At 49.4% G+C, this 20,085-nt stretch overlaps 1 protein-coding gene across 3 annotated transcripts in view; it reads left to right on the forward strand.

Moving 5' to 3' along the window:
* The window catches only part of PUS7 (pseudouridine synthase 7), a 330,471-nt gene that overhangs the window by 215,706 nt on the left and 94,680 nt on the right, over positions 1-20,085 (forward strand). For all 3 annotated transcript variants that reach the window (XM_086967051.1, XM_086967056.1, XM_086967062.1), the window contains one exon: positions 5,988-6,089. In XM_086967051.1, the coding sequence (XP_086823177.1) occupies positions 5,988-6,089 (102 nt within the window). The remainder of the gene's footprint in view (positions 1-5,987; positions 6,090-20,085) is intronic.

Below are 20,085 nucleotides of genomic sequence, written 5' to 3' on the forward strand. Positions count from 1 at the left end.
TTTTGGGCACTTGGTCCAGGCCCGCATGTAGATAGGAACGTGGCCAGACGCCACAGCCCGGCCCTGGGCGACCCTTGTTTCCTGTCCACCCACCCCACCCCGAGAGCCTGGTCATCCAGGCCTCTAATTCCCAGACCGCATTCCCGTCTGCTCCGCCTGATCGGGAATCCAAGAGGTATGAGAATTATGGAAAGAAAATATTCTCCTCCCCTAGTTTGGGACTGCGGTCTTCCAACACCGCGTGCCTCTTGGGCCGCTACACCCACTCCCTGTGGGACACGGTCGCGGACGTGCGGCCACAATGCCCGGCGGAGGTCAAGGCTAAACTCGCCCAAGCCCTTGCGGAGGGTCGAGATGCGCACGTTTCTCCATCCGGTGTGGGCTGGATACCACCGGCTCACTAGGCAGAGCGATGGCAACGACGGTGGCGATTCGTCGACACGCCTGGTTGTGGTCCGCCAACTTTTCAGCGGATGTCCAGAATACACTGATGGACATGCCGTTTGATGGCCGTCGCCTCTTTGGCGACAAAGCAGACCATGCGCTTGAGCGCTTTAAGGACTCCAGGGCTACGGCTAAGTCCTTGGGCATCTCGGCCCCGCGCCAGCAAACGGGTGCCTTTCGCTCCTTTCGTGGCCAAGGAAGAGGGGGCCCCCACACGTGCTGCCAGCCACGCACCGCAGACTAACATACAACGCGGTGGCGGCCGTGGAAATCGCCGTGGAGGCGGTCGGGGACAACGGCGAGGCCAGTCCACACCTTCCCCCGCAGAATCCGCCTCAATACCCTCCTAGTCCGTGTTTTCAGGCCCATGTGACGCCAGTGGGGGGCACTGTCACATCGGACAGGTGGGTGCTGCAAATCGTCCGAAGAGGCTACTCCCTCCCCTTCGAGACGACCCCTCCAGCCATGCCACCACAATACCACCGCGTATCGGGGGATCACTTGCGGCTTCTGCAGGAGTAAGTTACGGTCCTCTTGGCCAAAGAGGCCATCGAGCGCGTGCCTGGGCAAGAAGTAGGGTGTGGTTGCTACTCCCACTACTTTCTGGTACCCAAGAAGGGCAAAGGGGGCCTACACCCTATCTTGGACCTACGGAACGTCAACGGCTTCCTCCGGAAGGAGAAGTTCAAAATGCTGACACTGGCTCAGGTCTTAGCTGCCCTGGACCCAGGAGACTGGATGGTAGCGTTGGACTTGCAGGACGCTTATTTCCACGTCCCCGTCCTGCCGGCCCACCGGCGCCTCCTGCGGTTCACGGTAGGCCACGAGCACTTTCAGTTTACCGTGCTCCCCTTCGGCCTTACCAGCGCCCCACGGGTGTTCACGAAAGTGATGGTCGCAGCTCATCTGCGCAGGTTAGGGGTTTAAGTCTTCCCCTACATCGACGACTGGTTGTTAAAGGCGGGCTCGCCCCAGACAGTCGTCAGCCACCTCCAGACAACGTCGGATCTCCTGCACCTGCTGGGGTTCTCCATCAACGTGCCAAAGTCACACCTGTGCCCCTCTCAAAAGCTCCTCTTCATCGGAGCGGTTCTCGACTCGGCGCAGTTTCGGGTTTATCCCCCCGAGCAGCGGGTTCGGGATATTCAGGCTCTGATTCCGATCTTTCAGCCTTTATCCCGAGTCTCGGGCAGGTTGGCGCTGCGGCTTCTAGGGCTGATGGCTTCCTGCATCCTTCCTGCATCCTTCTGGTGCATCACCCCCGTTGGCGGATGCGGGCTCTGCAGTGGGACCTGAAGTTTCAGTGGGCCCAGCATCAGGGCTACCTGTCCGACCATGTCCTTATCTCGGAGGGCACTGCGAGACAGCTGTAGTGGTGGCTCACGGACCGCGATTGGGTCAGCTGCAGATCCCTCTCCCTTCCCCAACCGGAGCACGTAGTTGTGACGGACGCGTCCCTCCAGCCAGGGCTGGGGAGGCCACATGGGAGAGGCGGAGATCAGAGGCCTCTGGTCTCCGGCGGAGTCCCGGCTCCATATCAACCTTTTGGAGCTGCAGGCGATTCGTCTTGCACTGAAGGCATTCCTCCCCTCTGTCCGAGGGAGTGTAGTGCAGGTGTTCACGGACAACACCACCGCCATGTGGTACTGCAACAAACAGGGCGGGGTTGGGTTGTGGACCCTATGCCAGGAGGCTCTGCGCCTCTGGCAATGGCTGGAACATCAGGGCGTGACCGTGGTGGTTCAACACCTGGCAGGTTCTCTGAACGCCAGGGCGGACGAACTCAGCCATCGGTGCGGTGCATGATGGATCACGAATGGCGTCTGAACTCTGACGTGGCGCAAGGCCTCTTTCAGCAGTGGGTAGAGCCTTGGTTAGATCTATTCGCCACAGAAGAGAACGCGCAATGTCATCAGTTCTGCGCGTTGGAATTTCTAAAGCGGCACTCGTTATGAGACGCTTTTTGTCGCGAGTGGAGTTGCGGTCTGTTGTACGCCTTTCCGCCTATACCACTTCTGCCCAGAGTGTTGAAGAAGATCAAACGCGACCGGGCCCAAGTCATCCTTGTGGCTCCGGACTGGGCACGAAGGTACTGGTATCCCGAGATACTCAGTATGTCAGTCGATCCCCTGGTTTGTCTGCCTCTTCAGGAGGAGCAACAGGGGACGGTCCTCCACCCAAACCTGTCCAGTCTCCACCTCCATGCTTGGAGATTGAGCGGCGACAGTTAAGGCCATTTGACTTGCCTCCTAAAGTCTGTAATATCATTCTGGCAGCCAGGCGTCCCTCCACAAAGTCGGTATACACCTGCAGGTGGAACAGCTTTGTGGCATGGTGCACAGCAAAGGCTGTGGATCCTCTCTCTGCCCCTCTTTCTGAGGTTCTTCTCTTCCTTCTTTCTCTTGCCCAGCAGGGCTCTGCTCTGGGCACTATCAAGGGCTACCTTTCTGCCCTTTCAGCCTTTCTAAGGCTGCCTGATCAACCATCTTTGTTCAAGTCCCCTATTGTAAATCGTTTTCTGAAGGGCATCACACACACGTTTCCACCTGTTCCCTTCGTGATGCCTCAGTGGGACTTGAACCTGGTTCTTACCTTTCTGATGTGCCCTCCCTTTGAGCCACTTCACAACTGTCCTATCCGCCTTCTTACTCTGAAGACTGCTTTCCTTGTTGTCATCACCTCTGCCAGGAGGGTGAGTGAGCTCCATGCTCTATCCTCTAAACCTCCTTTCCTTTCTGTCCATCCGGACAAGGTTGTGTTGCGGAAAAACCCTCTTTCCTGGCCAAGGCAGTCACAGCCTTCCACATCGGGCAGTCCATCACCTTGCCCCCACCTTCTTCCCGCCTCCGCATCCCTCGAAAGAGGAAGAGAGGCTCCACCGTCTGGACCCAAAACGTGCGCGCTCATACTATTTGGATCGCACACGCCAGTTCCAGGTGGATGACCAACTCTTTGTTGGTTACGTGGGCGCTAAGAAAGGACGGGCGGTGCACAAACGGACCATTTCTCGGTAGATCGTGTTGTGCATCCAAGCGCGCTACTCTATGGCTAAAATGGAACCTCCTGTTGGGCTGAGGGCCCATTCCACTTGGGCCACGGCGACTACTACTGCCCTGGAGGAGTCCCCTTGCAGGACATTTGTCAGGCAGCTACGTGGGCCTCGCTGCACACGTTCGAAAGACACTACTGCCTAGACAGCCCATTCCAGAGTGATGGCTTCTTTGGCCGTTCCGTCCTCCAGGACTTTTTGGTGTGATTATTGGTTCGCAGACCCACCACCGGGGTTGGTATTGCTGGGGTATCTATTCTAAGGTAAGGAATCTATCACTAACGTGTCTCTTTCAGATGCACAAGTTACTACTTGTGTAACAATATATCTGTAAGAGACATTAGTTAGTGATAGATTCCTTACCGACCCACCCATCCTCCCTGTTCTGCGAACCGATATCTAGGGTTAAAGTCATCCCCTTTCAGGGCCCTAGTTTTAATGGCACCAGTGTTGGTTTTTGACATGGCTCTGCGTTTTTAGCACGGAAAAGCTGTGGCTAAGAACTGATGTCAGCACGCGGAGGCGGCGTCTAAGTACTCCGACAACGTCATCACCGCGCCGACGACGGTCGCGGAGCCGCAGACGACGCCTACCGACGCGGAAGGGTACTGCTACACAAAAAATTTACGGATCCAGTCTGATGCCTGTGGATATTCTAAGGTAAGGAATCTATCACTAACTAATGTCTCTTACAGATATATCGTTACACAAGTAGTAACTTGCAAACATCATATCTTGCAAATCTTTGATTGCATATTCATTTCCTCTCCTTTTACTCCCATTCGAAACCTTATTGCGATCTTTGTTTCCTCTCCACCAGTTAAAGGTGCCCTTCAGGAAAGGATGTCATAATACGTCTGAAAACCCACACAGACATCATCAAACAAAGCCAGATACTATATTGCCTGTTACTGGTTATTGTTAGAGATGCATGAACGATTAAAGAGCATGTGTTTGTCTACAATGGATGGTCCCTTTATGAACTATGGCTTAGATGGCAGCATCCCTATAAGCAGCTTGAATTCGAATTGTTATCCTTTCTGGATTGAATTACATTTAAGATTTAAAACTAGATGAAGGTGAAGTGTAGTGCATTTAACATTAGTAAGCATGAGCCTCCAAATTGGCTTCCAGGAGCAATCATTCATTTTTTTCTTTTGTTCAGTAATATGAATTAATTCACTGTAAGTTTGTGATTTGACGTGGATATGGCATCTAATGAATGGAAGAGTTGGATAACAAAAGAAATATTCTATTTGAATGTGGTGAGGCGTGCTGTGAACCCTTGACCCTGGTCTTTCATCAAGGCTTATTCAATTTTAGCTTGCAAGCCCAGACCCCATTATCTTCCATCACAACAGACTTGTGACCACTTCATATAAAAGACAGTCATACCCTCTGCCTCTTTTGCTCTTTTAGCAGCTTGACACAAAAGAAATATTCTATTTGAATGTGGTGAGGTGTGCTGTGCACCATTGACCCAGGTCTTTCATCAAGGCTTATTCAATTTTAGCTTGCATGCCCAGACCCCATTATCTTCCATCACAACAGACTTGTGACCACTTCATATCAAGCCAGTCATACACTTTGCCTCTTTTGCTCTTTTAGCACCTTGACACATCCCATGTTATACTTCAGATGTCAAGCTCATGTCTTAGGGCCAGATGTAGGTCGCCAATTACCGGTCGGTAACGGCCGATTTCAAAACTTGTCAAAATGGGGACTGGCGAGCTATGAATTTCTATGGATTGAAAATGTTGACCAAACAAGACAGAGGAGGAGACACAGTGCGTCTCCTACGACAGATGGAATCACGTCTCATAATCCAATTCCGAACAAAACACCCCAGAGGCATGAACTTTGGAGAAGATCTCCACATACATCTTGAGTGATATTGAACTCAGCAGAAACTGTACTTGACTGTAATAGGGTACTATACCCAATACCGCAGTATAAAGATTATGAATGTATAAAAAGCCCTAAGTGAAAGTAACTAAGGACGCTAAAGTACTATACTTATACAATTAGAGCACACCAGTCCTTTGTCTGTTTTTAATATATTGTTTTAAAACATATTGCTTGACAAACTACGTATCCCATAATGCCACCTTATGGCTAAGATGGGGCAGTATATAAACAAAAAGCAAAAAGGGACTTGCTGACCGTGAGAAAAGCCGTGAGGCTGAAAAGCGTCGGTGGAGTGTTTGTGTAATTAAAGCTTCGTAATAAGTATCCAGTTGTGCCGCCCTCTGTGTTCTCAAAATTAATATTGGGCTATGATCCAGCCCCCGGGTCGAGCACACACTGTCGAGCGCTCTCAGGCCTGAAGGATCGCTTTGGGATTATATATATATATATATATATCATACCCATTTTACTATATGCACTTCATCTCTTCTGCCATAATGACATTTATTTTTAGAAATTATATATCCTTATAAAAACACAACAAATTATGATATAGGAAGTAATCTGTGTATGACTTTCATTGTAGCTGCTGCAGTTCCAATCGAAGAGGCTGATGTTGACAACTATACTATCCATGATGTGGTGATGCCTTTGCCTGGATTCGATGTTATCTATCCAAAGCACAAAAGTAAGTCTCTGACATTTTACCTTGTGGTATGTAGAGAGATAGTCTTTTGTAGTGTGCTAGTGTGCACCTGAAATTTGTTCTTGGTTTATCCTTGCCTAAATCCAAAAGACCAGCATTGTCAGACTTACTGTAATGGTCTTCAGACACATCGTATGCCTGACCAGGGTCCCTGATACTGAGAGGTCACCCTGAATTGAGGCGCTTGATCTTCTATGAGGCTCTTCTGTTAAAATGAGGACATTATTGCATAAGTTTGCCATAGGACTACTGAAATCTGTTATACCTACAGAGGTTTCAGGAGGAAGTAATGAACCACAGCCCCACAGATTTCTGAATTTGGTTGTCTGGCAGTCTCCATCCAGCAACACCTGTAAAAATGGAGCAAGATCCTTGGGTAGCAAATTGAATGTTCGAGGCATTTGAGCGGCAGAATGCACACTGTGCATAGATTGCCACCTAGTGTTGGGCCCGGATGTTTGCAGTTTGTTGTTGTCCTGAAAAGTTCTTTGGAAGTCACGAGATAGGTGACTCCTCCTTTGGACCACATTGAGCATGGGCATCGGCTCCATCCCCAGATTGTTTTTTTCCGCCATTGGGCTCAGATGTTTTTCCTGCGCTCCGGTTAGGAACCAAATTTTCTTTGGCGCGCAATCCTCACCCAGTTCGACGGTATTGTTTCGATTGCGCTCCACATCGACGCGATTCTTCACCTTCGAAGTCTTCGATTCCGGTCGTCGACCAAGGCCTTCGGGCCTACCTAGGCCTTACTTCTGGCTCATGGAAAGGACGCCATTCAAGAAGTGTCCTCGATGTGGGTCGAAGTTTCCCCACACAGAACTACATGAGGTGTGCAACCTTTGCCTCTCACCGGAGCACGAGGCTAAAGACTGTTCCGCTTTTGCCTCCTTCCGCTCCAAGAAGACGATCCGGGACCGACGAGCTCGAAGAACAATGGCCCACTCGTCAGCTTCGATCCCCGATGACATCTTCGAAAAGGGCGTTGACATGCCAGAACTCCAGCACGCCGAAGAGAGTACCAGCTCCTCAGACGACGACACCGAGGAAGTCACTCCAGCTCAACGGTTCGTAAGTAAGATAATCAACCCCAGCCCTTCCTCGACACCCTCTAAAAAGGCTTCGGGCACACCCTCACCTTCGGGCCCGGGTGCACACAGAGAGACTGCTTCCCACGCTCCGCCTTCGGGCCCAGCAAAGAACACCATTAAGCCTTCAGGCAGCACTGGCTCGAGCCAGCCTATCCATGGTGCCGATCCTACACCGAAGAAAAAGCCATCTTCGTCAACCACGCCGACCGTTGATCCGACACCGAAGCACACAGCACCGAAGACTGGCAGTGGCTCATCAATGCCAAAACCGCATTCGAAGCCAACTAAAAAACCGTCTAAGGCTCCAGATTCACACGCTTCGGAACCGAAAAAACACCCGGAACCGAAGAAACAGGTTCCGGTAAAGGACACTTCAAAAGGGCACACTAATAAACCGAAATCAGCTAACGACTCAGTGCCGAAAAAACCTACGGATCCGAAAACCTCGACACCGAAGGATCTGCCCTGTTCAGGCGATCTTTTCACACCTTATCCTAACCAAAAACTCTTGTCAAATATCCTAAGACTGGTCAATTGACTCTCAGTTCCAAAAAGAGACCACTTGATGTGCCAGCACCTCCTCCTCCTCCAAAGAAGAGAGACATTGCAACCTCTCCATTAAGGGTACCTTCTCCACCACCTACCCCATACTGTTCCCCCTCCTACACCTACTCCACCTCACCATTCACCTACACCATCCCCTGATCCACAAGATGATGTAGACACAGACTCTGATGACACAGGTGGAGGTGCACATGACCCAGCAGGGACCAATAGTCCCCCAATCCATGGGATGATTACAACACCCCTGATGTGCCTGATGTCCCACAAGACGACCTATACCCTTCTAGACCATCCCCACCAGAGGACACTATAGGTTTTAACCTACTAGTCCAAAGAGCTGCTCAATTTCATGTGGTGGACTTACACACAGATGCGATGGAGGAAGATTTCCTACGAGACACTTTTGATATCACACAAAGGTCTACTGCCATTTTACCAATGCTTAAGGGTGTAATCAAACATGCAACAGAGGTTTTTAAAGACCCAGTCAGAGCTAGGGTCCTCAATCCTCGACTTGAGAAAAAATATAAAGCTGCCACTACAGATCCAGTCTATATTAAAGGTCCAGCACCACTAGACTCTTTAGTAGTGTCTAATGCACGTAAACGTGCACATTCTCAGACATCAGGTGAGGCCTCACCACCAGACAAGGAATCCAAGCTACTTGATGCCTCAGGCAAAAGAACAGCATCTCACATCTCATGCAGCTAATAACTGGCGCATCGCCAACACCCAAGCGTTGCTGGCCAGCATCTCACATCTCATGCAGCTAATAACTGGCGCATCGCCAACACCCAAGCGTTGCTGGCCAGGTATGACAGAGCTCATTATGATGAACTAGAGTCCATAATGCAGCATCTACCTGACAAATACAAAAATAGGGCGGCCAATGAGCTGATACAGGATGGTAAAAATATTACCAACCCTTCCATTCGCTATGCCCTAGACGCAGCAGATACCACCTCAAGAGCAGTTAATACCAGCACCCACCTACGTAGACATGCTTGGCTGCGTATCTCAGGCTTTAAACCTAAGGTACAAAACTCCATACTTAATCAGCAATTTGATGACACATTTATTCGGCCTAAATGTTGACATGTTGGCCTAAATGTTGACATGTCTTTAGAAAAGATGAAAAAAGACACCAATAGAGCACAATCTATGGTTACTGTCTAGAACTAACATCTACCACCCAAACATACCACCCAAAGAGCGTCCAATGTCACAAGCACATCTAGCACTGTTAAAGCAATAAGTAGAATCCCTGATACCAACAAGCATTGGAAATGCAATAGGTCTCGCACCATTAGAGTTAGTGCTTTTAGAATTGTTTATGGGTTTTTTTTGTAAATGTTTAGCATTTTTGTTTCCTGTAGCCAATGCTAAAGAATTACAAATAAAAAAAGCCATAAACATTTCTTAAAGCTCTAACTGAAATGGTCTGAGACCTATTGCACTGTGTGAGGGTGAGGGGTTGAGGGTGAGTGAGGGTGAGGGTGGGTGAGGGTGAGTGAGGGTGAGGGGTTGAGGGTGAGTGAGGGTGAGGGGTTGAGGGTGAGTGAGAGTGAGGGTGAGGGTGAGTGAGGGTGAGGGGTTGAGGTTGAGGGTGAGGTGTTGAGGGTGAGTGAGGGTAAACGTCTGTATGATTACAGTACAACCAATTCTAGCAATTAGTTTTTCTTAGTTATGAATCAAATAACATTGAGTATTTTAGACAAAGATATGAAACTCTTTTAGAAATAGGTTTCTTGATCCTCTCCTCGGGGAACCACCAGCAAATAGCGAGAAGGTTGGGCAGTGTTAAGTAAATAAATAAGAGATTATAGGAAGAAAAGCAGACATCGCAGTTTTGATCACCCACAGGGTGTGCTCCTCCTTTTATTCTTCAGGTGGTTGAAATGTTGAGTATCATCGAGTTTGGTAATCGTAGAAAATGCGTTTACTAAGCTATGCAGCTGACAGCATGAAAATAGTTGGTAGCAAAAATTATAATAAGACAACTTTTTTGGTAATATATGTATATCTACAAAAAAAAAAAAAATTAGTCAGGATGCAGCTGCAACTTTTATGCATCAGTTTGGGAATCCTGGAATAATCAGGAAGAGGGAAAAGAAAAGACAGTTGCCAAATGGACTCCTTAATGTGACATACAAAATGTGTTCCTGTTTGTCTAAATAGGTCATCCTCGTGCGGCATGGAGTTTCTTGAGTGGTCAGTCAGCTGGGCAGAGCGACCATGGGCCCAGCATTAGGGCAGCAATGAGAGCGAGTGGGCCTATCACAGGTGTCACCACTGAAAGGGTTTATTCAGACCCCACGGTTAACACAAAGCCCAATAAATTAATCGAGAGCATGGTGCAGTTATCATTTTACTGGTAGAAAATGGAGAAAATGTGCTGATGCTTTTTCTGTAGAAAAAAAATGTTCCTATGCCAATACCACATTTAGAAAAATGTTCGCATAAACAGTACCTCTGAAGTAAAACCTAAATAGGCTCATGATAAAAGTCAACACACATTTTATATCTGTTTTTGCGCTTTGTATTCTGATCGTAATGAGCCCAAATTATCGGGACAAGTGCCTTGAATAAGGCATGTTTTAAAACGAGAACAGTGCAGCAGAGCGATGCCTTTTTATGGTGCAAGACGAGCATATGAATCCGTTTAATGGCTTCCTCGTGGCATGTTCAGAATATGCATTCGGCTCGATCCCATGATAGTTAATGTGATGATGAACCACGGCCCAAGTAAATAAAATAGATATGGAAAAAGAAAATATGTTTTTCACAAAATTGGCAGTGAATTCCTGGAGCAGCCGCCAGCAGAGGTGGCGGAGACAAAAACAGTAAATTAGTTCAGAAATTCCTGGGAGAGAATCAGACGAGGCCTAGCGCTGTGGAAGCAGCACGTGCACGGGGGTGTGAGCCAGGAGCAGCGAGGGAAGCGGCAGACTGGAGGCACCTCGAGGTCCCGATCTCTTGGTAAATGAGAGGTTTCAAAGGAGCACTTGAGAAAGGGGCGGAGACAATGAAGTGTCGGGCCTCGAGGATGGGTAGAAAGGGAAGACATACGTAGGCTGCGGCGACAAGAAGGCAGACTCGCATTCGTCCTGGTTTCGAATACTCCATCACAGAATGGTGCTGGATGTTGTTTGGGAGCTGCAGTAGGCGGTGTGAGGATACTGGATGGCTGATAATAATTATATGCATACAGGTGGTTTCGGTCAGCCCATGCGACGCGACATGGCAGGCAGGGGAGGGGGCGGAGCGGGGGTGTGGGAGGAGTGCGGGAACAGACGGCGAGGGGAGGAGAGTAGGAGGAGGAGAGTAGGGGAGGCACGGCCTGGCGGCCGTGCAATCAAGAAGTGAGGGGGCGGGAGAGTAGGCAAGGCAGGCGGCTGGGGGCATGTGCACGCGCTTTTAAGCTCAATGCGCATGCGCATTGAGCTTAAAAGTCACGGGCACTGCAAGGAATCACCACGATTCCTTGCAAGTTGGACAAAGAGTGGATAAGCCCCCATAGTCTCGCTTGCTCGATGCGCATGCGCATCGACAGGCGAGACCTAAAAAGTGCAATAGAACCAGTTCCTCTGCACCAACAAATCAAAGGGGTTTATTCTCTATATTTTCTGATTCCAAAAAAGGACGGCTCTCTAAGGCCTATTCTAGACCTCCGACCGCTAAACATATACATACAGTCAGACCATTTTCACATGGTCACACTGCAACAAGTCCTTCCGCTTCTGTCGCAGAACTACTTCCTTGCTACTTTAGATATCAAGGACGCATACTTCCACATTCTCATTCACAAGGCTCACAGGAAGTATCTCAGATTTGTAATAGACGGACAGCACTATCAATTCAAAGTACTCCAGTTCGGAGTCACAACAGCGCCAAGAGTATTCACCAAGTGCTTAGCAGTGGTGGCAGCTCATTTATGAATACAACACATCCATGTCTTCCCGTACCTCGACGACTGGCTCATAAAATCCAGCTCATACAACCAATGCGTGAACACACTCATGCCACAATACAACTGCTTCACGACTTAGGGTTCACAATAAACCACGCCAAGTCCCATCTACAAGCATCCAAAGTACAACAGTACCTCAGTGCCACAATAAACACCTTAAAAGTGCTTGCCTATCCCACTCCAGCAAGGATAGCCAGCATACAAACTCTTCTAACAAGGTTTCAGCTACAACACTCCCTTCCAGCAAGAGTGTTCAAGCAACTCATAGGGATGATGGCCTCTGGCATTTTCATAGTGCCCCATGCAAGACTTCAAATGCGTCCGCTAGAAGAATGCTTATCAGGTCAGTGGAAACAGGCTCACGGTCAATTGACAGACCTAGTGTTGGTAGACGGTCAGACTCATCGCTCTCTGCAGTGGTGGAACACCAAAAACCTTTCCAATGGACGACCATTCCTAGAGCCAGTTCCTCAGATAATCTTAACTGCTGAAGCATTGCTCTCCGGCTGGGGAGCCCACCTACTGCAACATACCATGCAAGGCAGGTGGACACCACAACAAAAGTTACTCCACATCAATCATCTGGAGTTACTAGCAATATTCCTAGCACTAAAAGCTTTTCAAAAGCAGGTATAAAACAAAGCTGTGTTAGTCCGCACAGACAACATGACAGCCATGTATTACATACAGAAGCAGGGAGGCACACACTCCCTGCAACTATCTCAACTAGCACAGGACATATGGTGGTGGGCTATACCTCTAAACCTATTCCTCCTAGCCCAGCATGTTCCAGGAGTACAAAATACCATAGCGGATCTGTTAAGTCTACAAACACATCAGACCCACGAGTGGGAACTTCATATGCAAGTTCTTCAGCCATTCTTTCAGATGTGCGGACAACCTCAAATGGACCTATTTGCTACCCACGAAAACGCCCAAGCTTCGCCGCCAGATATCCTCACCCACTGTCCAAAGGCAATGCGATATGAATGAACTGGTGAAACAGATTTATGTACGCTTTTCCACCTCTACCACTCATGCCACTAGTAGTACGCAAACTACAGCAGCATTCTCTGACCCTCATCCTAGATGCTCCAACGTGGGCCAGACAGCCGTGGTACACCACACTGCTACAACTGTCGGTAGTACCGCACCAAAAACGACACCTGTCTCTACACCTCATAACGCAGGACCGTGGAGAGATCAGACACCCGGACCCAGCTTAGCTCAACCTTGCGATCTGGCTCCTGAAATCCTAGAATTTGAATATTTGAACCTTCCTCCAGACTGCATGAATGTCATAAAAGAAGCTAGACGTCCAACCTCTAGGGCATGTTATGCAGCCAAGTGGAAGCCATTTGTAATATATTGTCACAACAACAATTTTAATCCTCTAGATGTGTCTATTCAACACATCATAGGATACTTACTGCATCTCCAAAGATGGTACTTAGCCTATACGTCTATTTGACTACATCTTGCTGCAATAGCAGCATATTTGCAAAACAGACAACATCTATCTCTATTCAGAGTGCCTGCCATTAAAGCCTTTATGGAAGGCCTTAAAAGAATAATTCCTCCCAGAGTACCACCTTCACCTGTGTGGAATTTAAACGTTGTTCTCACACGGTTAATGGGGCCTCCCTTCGAACCCTTACACAAATGTGAATGACAATTTTTAGCATGGAAAGTTGCGTTCTTAGTATCTATTACTTCTCTGCGGAGAGTTAGTGAACTACAAGCACTAACAATTCAAGAACCCTTTTTGCAAATGCATCACAATAAGGCAGTTCTGCGTGCCAATTCAAAATTCTTACCCAAAGTCATTTCTCCCCTTCCATCTCAATCAATCTGTGGAACTGCCCGTTTTCTTCTTGCAACCACAGACAACACCAGAAAGAGCTCTTCACACATTAGATGTCAAAAGAGCATTGCTAGGGGAGGAGCTTAGCGCGCATCCAAGATGGTCGCGTGAGCTGTGAGCTCCCGAGACCCTCGCCGCCTCCACCGTCTATCCTGGCGTAAATCCTGTTTCTGACGACGGGTACGAATAGCTAAGACTCTCCTGATCTGAAAGGCCTTTTTCATATTTTGAATCTGATGCCGGACGCCCGAAATACTCTTTCCTGAAGCCTGGAGGCCTACACCGTGGCTCATCCCGGGACTTGGGCATCTGGAGCACCCCGAAAGTAATTAAACAACAATGGCCTGTGGTAGGGGACGGCTTCCCGGGGTCTACTTTTGATTTCGTTTTCTCTGGCTACGAAGACCGGAGGTGGCTAGCTAGTGACCAAGCTGGCCTGTGAGTGCCGTCGCTTGACATATCCTTGCTGATGCCCTGCATTTCAGTCTCTCGTGGTGCTTCCTTGTGAGGAGCCATTTACACCAGTCCCAAAAGCCCCTGAGGGGCGCGCAACCAACCATGGCGGCCAAGTCTGATAGTGAAAAGCGGTCCCTCAAGAATGCGACTCGCGGTGGTGGGACTCAGACCACCATTATGGACAGATTTGCACGCAATAAAGGCTCGCCCGGCGGGACTGGTAAAACCCCGGAGGACCTGGGTGGTGGCCCCCCCGAGTCGGAGGACCCGACTCTTCGGGACGTGATGGGCACCATCGCTAGCATACAATTGTCGATGGGCCAACAGTACGAAACCTTGGCAGCCAAGATCGACACAGTGGCGGTGGATGTGGGCCTGATCAGGGCGGACTTGGCCAAGACCAACGAAAGAGTCAAATCGTTGGATGTCAAGACAGCCAGTCTCACCACAGATGTCTCCGAACTCCAGACTGAGATCCGGACTCTTCGGACCTCGAGTGACCAGTTTGCCCGCCGGCTTGAGGATTTTGAAAGTTGCGCTAGGCGCAATAATGTCCGCATAGTCGGTGTTCCGGAATCCTCAGCCGATCAATCGATAGACTTACTCGTTGAGGATCTGATCATCAACCGCCTCGCACCTAAGGGCCTGAGTAACCTATTTGCGGTGGAGCGTGCCCACAGAATTCCGGGCGGCAGACGCAAGCAGGGGACTGCCCCGCGACCCATCATTGCGCGGATCTTTAACTTCAGGGACAGGGACGCCATTTTGCAGGCTTCGAGGACTAGCGGCCCCACTAAGTTCGAGAATGCGTCCATTAACTTTTACCCGGATTTTACCCCTTTGGTGCAGAAGCAGAGACTGGGATTTTCTGGGGTGAAGCGGAGATTAAGAGACCTGGGCATGAAATATGCTATGCTTTTCCCCGCCCGACTGCGCATCGAACATAATGAGCGGGTGCTTTTCTTTGATATGCCAGAGGTGGTCAGTGACTGGTTGGACACGTTATCTATGCCACGGGACAATGCGGAACAATCCAGAGGTGCTGAAGGCAGCCAACGGGACCAGGAGGAGTAAGGGCACCGGTGTGTTCCACCATCGTATTGTGTTTCGGTGGACTGTTATCCTTTTTTGGGTCGATGACATTCTTAAAGACAAGCCCTGGGGCGGCGGGTGTTCGGGACTTTACCTCCTCCGGGGGTGTTTCCTTTTCTACTTGTAGTATAGTTTTCTGGGGTAGGGCGACAGGCACACTGCTGAATGGGGTGTTTTTTTGGTTTCATCGCAGGGGTGCAGGGTGGGGGGTTGTTGTTTTGGTATCCTGGGGGAGGCGGGAGGGGCTTTCTTTTTCTTGTTGGTACTGTTCTTGAGGCTACGTATTGTTGTATGGCTTATTCTGTGTTTCCTTCGTGGGGTTTGGGGGACCTGACTGCTCATTTTCGGGGTGGGGGGTTGGGGGTTGAGAGTCTTGAGTTGGAATTTCAACGGCTTGGGGGACAAAATAAAACTGGGAATTGTACTCCAATATGTGAAGCGCCATTCTCCCGACATTGTCCTACTGCAAGAAACGCATCTGGTGGGTAACACGTTCCATGCAATGAACCGGAGGGGCTACCGGCTGGTGGCACACTCGGGATTCACTTCGGGCTCTAGAGGGGCTGGTGTTATGATCCGTAGTTCCCATCCCTTGGAGATTGATGAAACAATACTGGATGACAGGGGAAGGTATGCGGCTATTGTTGGTAGGTGGGAGGGGAGAACGGTTGCCATCCTCTCGATATATGTCCCCCCAGGTTTGCAGGCCTCTACGTTTGTCGACCTGGGGAAATTAGTACTGAGTCTTCCGGAGGGGCTCCTGGTAGTTGGAGGGGACTTCAACTCGGTGGTAGATGGTCTGGAAGATCGACATCCTCCCAGGGCTCTTACACCATTGCAGTCCTGCCTAAGTGGTTTCTTGGAAACGTTTGGTATGGTGGATTGTTGGCGGATGTTTCACCCAGGTCAAGCCCAATATACTTTTCACTCCGGGGCCCATGGGAGCTTAGCCAGACTTTACAATATTCTTGTGCCCACAGCCCAAGCCACGACGGTGCGAGAGGCACGACATTTGCCCAGAGGCATCTCGGATCACTCCCCGCTATGGATCCATATAGATCTCCATTTAGACCGGGTCGCCCCAATTAATCCCTGGCATTTTCATGTTCCTGAGGCTAGGGCTGGAGTTCTTAAAGCTATAGACCACTACTTCGCTGATAATGTGGGATCGGTGTCCTCGTCTGTGTCCCTATGGGAGGCCTTTAAAACTGTGATACGGGGTCAGACACTGTCACTGGTCGCCAGCTCTAAGAAGCGCCACAATGGGGAGGTTGAACAACTGGATTCTGCTATAGCGGCTTTAAAGAAGGATCTTGAGTGTGGGGTAACGCGTGAAAAGGTGCATGTTTTGCAACTGAAGCAGTCTGCTTATAGAGCATTGGTTACGAATGCCGCAAAGCTATGAGTCGTGAACAACAGGGCCGTTTGTATGATGTGGGCGATAAGGCGGGGAAGTTGATAGCTTGGTTGGACAAGAGGGAGAGATTGAATCGTGTGGTGCCCGTGGTTGAGCGAGTGGATGGTGTACGTCTGACTGATCCGTTGGAGATTGTGGAAGAGTTTGCTTGCCACTTTCGTAAGGTGTACGCTCCGGTCTCAGATCGGCCGGAAGAAGATTCCCATCTTTTGCTTAGGGATATCGCTTTGCCTTGCCTGTCCGACTCTGATAGAGACCTAATGGAGGCGGACTTCTCCACTGATGAAGTAGCGCTCGCTATTCGCTCCATTCGCTCTGGAAAAGCCACGGGCCCAAACGGCATTCCCATCGAGCTGTACAAGTTGTGTCCGAACAAAATGGTGTCATATCTCCGCTCGATGTTCTTGGAATCCAGGGAGAGGGGTTCGCTTCCCCGTGACCAGCGCTTAGCGTCTATTGTGGTGATCCCTAAAGAGGGAAAACCCTGTGAATTCTGTACCTCCTATAGGCCTATTTCGCTTCTGAATGTGGAACCTAAAGTTTTGGCGAAAATATTAGCTAACCGTCTGATTAAAGTGATTGGAGATTTGGTGCATCCAGATCAGTCTGGCTTTATTCCAGCCCCTAATACCGCGCTGAATTTACGGCGTCTTCATGGCGTGCTGGCGAGGGCGGAAACGCTACGTGAACCGGCCATTTTTGTTTCTTTAGATGCCACTATGGCATTTGACGCAGTGGAATGGCCATATCTATGGGCGGCTTTAACGAAGTTTGGCTTAGGACTGGTGTTCATCGGGTGGGTCCGCTTACTTTATGAGGAGCCCCTGGCCCAGGTTGTAGTTAACGGTCGAGTGTCGGCTCCCTTTGTTCTGGGGAGGGGTACGGGGCAAGGATGCCCTCTTTCTCCGTTGCTTTTTGCCTTGGCTCTAGAGCCCTTGGCCGCTTGGTTGAGATGGGAGCCGTCCCTCAAGGGTATCAGGTGGGCCCCCGGTTTTGAAGATCGCATCTCACTTTATGCGGACGATATTCTTCTTTACCTCACCTCCCCACGGAAGTCACTGGGGGTATTGTTCGACGTCCTTAATTCCTTTGGGAAGAACTCTGGACTGGTCATCAATTGGGGCAAGTCTGTGTATTCGCTCACAGATGATACTCCACTCGTACCGCGCAACTGTCCAATACAAATTTCTTCCACCGGGTTTAAATATTTAGGTATCTATGTTTCGCGTGATTCGGCTGTCCGGTATCAGCGCAACCTACACCCCCCGCTTACTCGCTTAAAAGCAGACGTGAAAGCCTGAAGCAGGCTGCCGCTGTCCCTGGTGGGCAGAGCAGCCTTATTCAAAATGATGTCCCTTCCCAGATTTTTGTATGCGCTTCAGAATACATTGGATCTAGTGCCTTCCAGCTACTTCCATGAGATCGAATGCCTACAAAGGAAACTGCTGTGGGCCGGACGTCCCCGGATTGCCTTGGCTAAGCTTATGCTGCCTTGGTATGATTGCGGTATTGCGTTGCCAGGTATTCGATGATATTACTGGGCCTCACAACTGAGCTTGGTTAATCATGCGATGTATGGTCCAGCTCCCAACTCGGCTTTTGCTATGGATAAATGGTTGTTGCCGGGCGGAGACTATAACAGGGCGCTTTATTCCAAACGGTCCGATGTGGCTTTGACCGGGCCTACCAGAGTTGCGGTGCGGGTCTGGCACAACGCTAATGTCGCTATGGGCTGGTCGGATACACTCACTCGAGCTACTCCACTTTACGCTGCTGAGAGGTTAGGCAATTTGTGGACTACCAAGGGTTTTGATAAATGGGACCTAATTGGAATTAGTAGTGTGGGGGACCTTTGGCGGAAAGACAAGATAAAGTCTTTTGAAGAGTTGCAACTAGAATTCAAACTTAGTCATCGAGAATACTTTCGGTACCTACAGGTCCGACACGCCCTTTCCTCTGTTTTTCCGGCTGGCACGCCTGTTCCAGAATCATCTCCCCTGGAGGAGAGAGTACTCGATGGAGACGTCCCGGACAGTACAATCTCTCTTATATACAAAAAGCTGATAAACGACCGAGCGGACCTTCTTCTACAGCTCCATACGGCTTGGACCAGCGATGGACTGGAACTTGACGATGAGGACTAGCAGGCGGCGATATCCTCCCCGAAGGAGGTAGCAATCGCGGCCCGTCTGAGATTGGTGCAGTTAAAAATCCTACACCGAGTGTATATGACGGGTCCTCGCTTGTTGCGTATGGGGTATGTCTCGGATGATTTGTGTAAGCGTGGGTGTGGCATGGTGGGTACTTTCCTTCATATTTTGTGGGAATGTCCGGCGGTAGCTTCCTTTTGGACTCGTGTGCATGGTGTTATGACTGAGGTGACGGGTGTATCGCTTTTGCTTGAGGCCCGAAGGTGTCTATTGAATGTGTGGGAGCCTAATGATTATAATATGGCACAGACGCAGTGGGCCTCCTTGGGTAACATGATCGCTAAGCGTGACATTGCGCAACTGTGGGGTTCGTCTAGGGCACCCAGCCTGTCGGCCTGGTCTAGGAACATGGACTGGTGCATGTTTCGTGAAAAAACAGTTTACATCGCTCGGGGCAGGCCCAAAAAATAGGGGAGGGTATGGAATCAGTGGAACCAATATCGTGGCGACATTTGTACCCCCCCCCATTTGAGCCTCCACCGGAAGTGCTGCACTCCCCCTTGAGTGATGTTCCTTCTGGTTTGGATTTGTCTATATATCGCTGGCTATCTCTCTTTCCCCCTCACCCCCCTCCCGTCTGCTCTTCCTATAGACTATGAAACAGTTGTGGATGTGGTACTCCCTCCCCAGAAGGATCACTTATGTCTCTGCCTTCAGTTTAGCCTCTGCAGTTATTTTCTTACTTTTTGGTTGGTTGGTTTTTTCCAAAAAACACAAAACAAAAACCTGATTTCTCCTGTGATGTAATGTATGACACGACATGATTGTCTAACTGCCGCCGGGCCCTAGGGTTGTCGGCTGAAGGGCTGTGTATTTATTCATCCTGATATGATTATTGGAAATGTTGCCAGCCGACCCGATGTGGCTGTATGATTGCTATTGTATCTTCATGTTTCTCAATAAAGGTTTAAAAAAAGAGCATTGCTATACTACATAGAGAGGACACCACCCTTTCGTAAGACAAAACAACTTTTTGTGTCTTTCTCACCACCACACAAAGGTAATCCCATTTCAAAATCTGGGATAGCTAGATGGATTGTCAAATGCATACAGATTTGTTACCACAAAGCTAAACATGCGTTATCTGTTCCTCCTAAAGCCCACTCTACACGAAAAATAGGGGCTTTTTTGGGGAACATTCCCCTAGATGACATCTGCAGAGCAGCTACATGGTCTACACTGCACACATTCACAAAACACTATTGTGTAGATGTGCAAACCAAGCAACAAGCTAATGTGGGCCAGGCTGTTCTCAAAACATTATTCCAAACTACTGCAGCAGATAGGCGTAGTCGCCGCTAGGGATGGGTACTGCTA

Source organism: Lissotriton vulgaris, chromosome 1_1 (genome assembly GCF_964263255.1).
Source record: "Lissotriton vulgaris chromosome 1_1, aLisVul1.2, whole genome shotgun sequence".
In the NCBI taxonomy this organism is placed as follows: Eukaryota; Metazoa; Chordata; class Amphibia; order Caudata; family Salamandridae; genus Lissotriton; species Lissotriton vulgaris.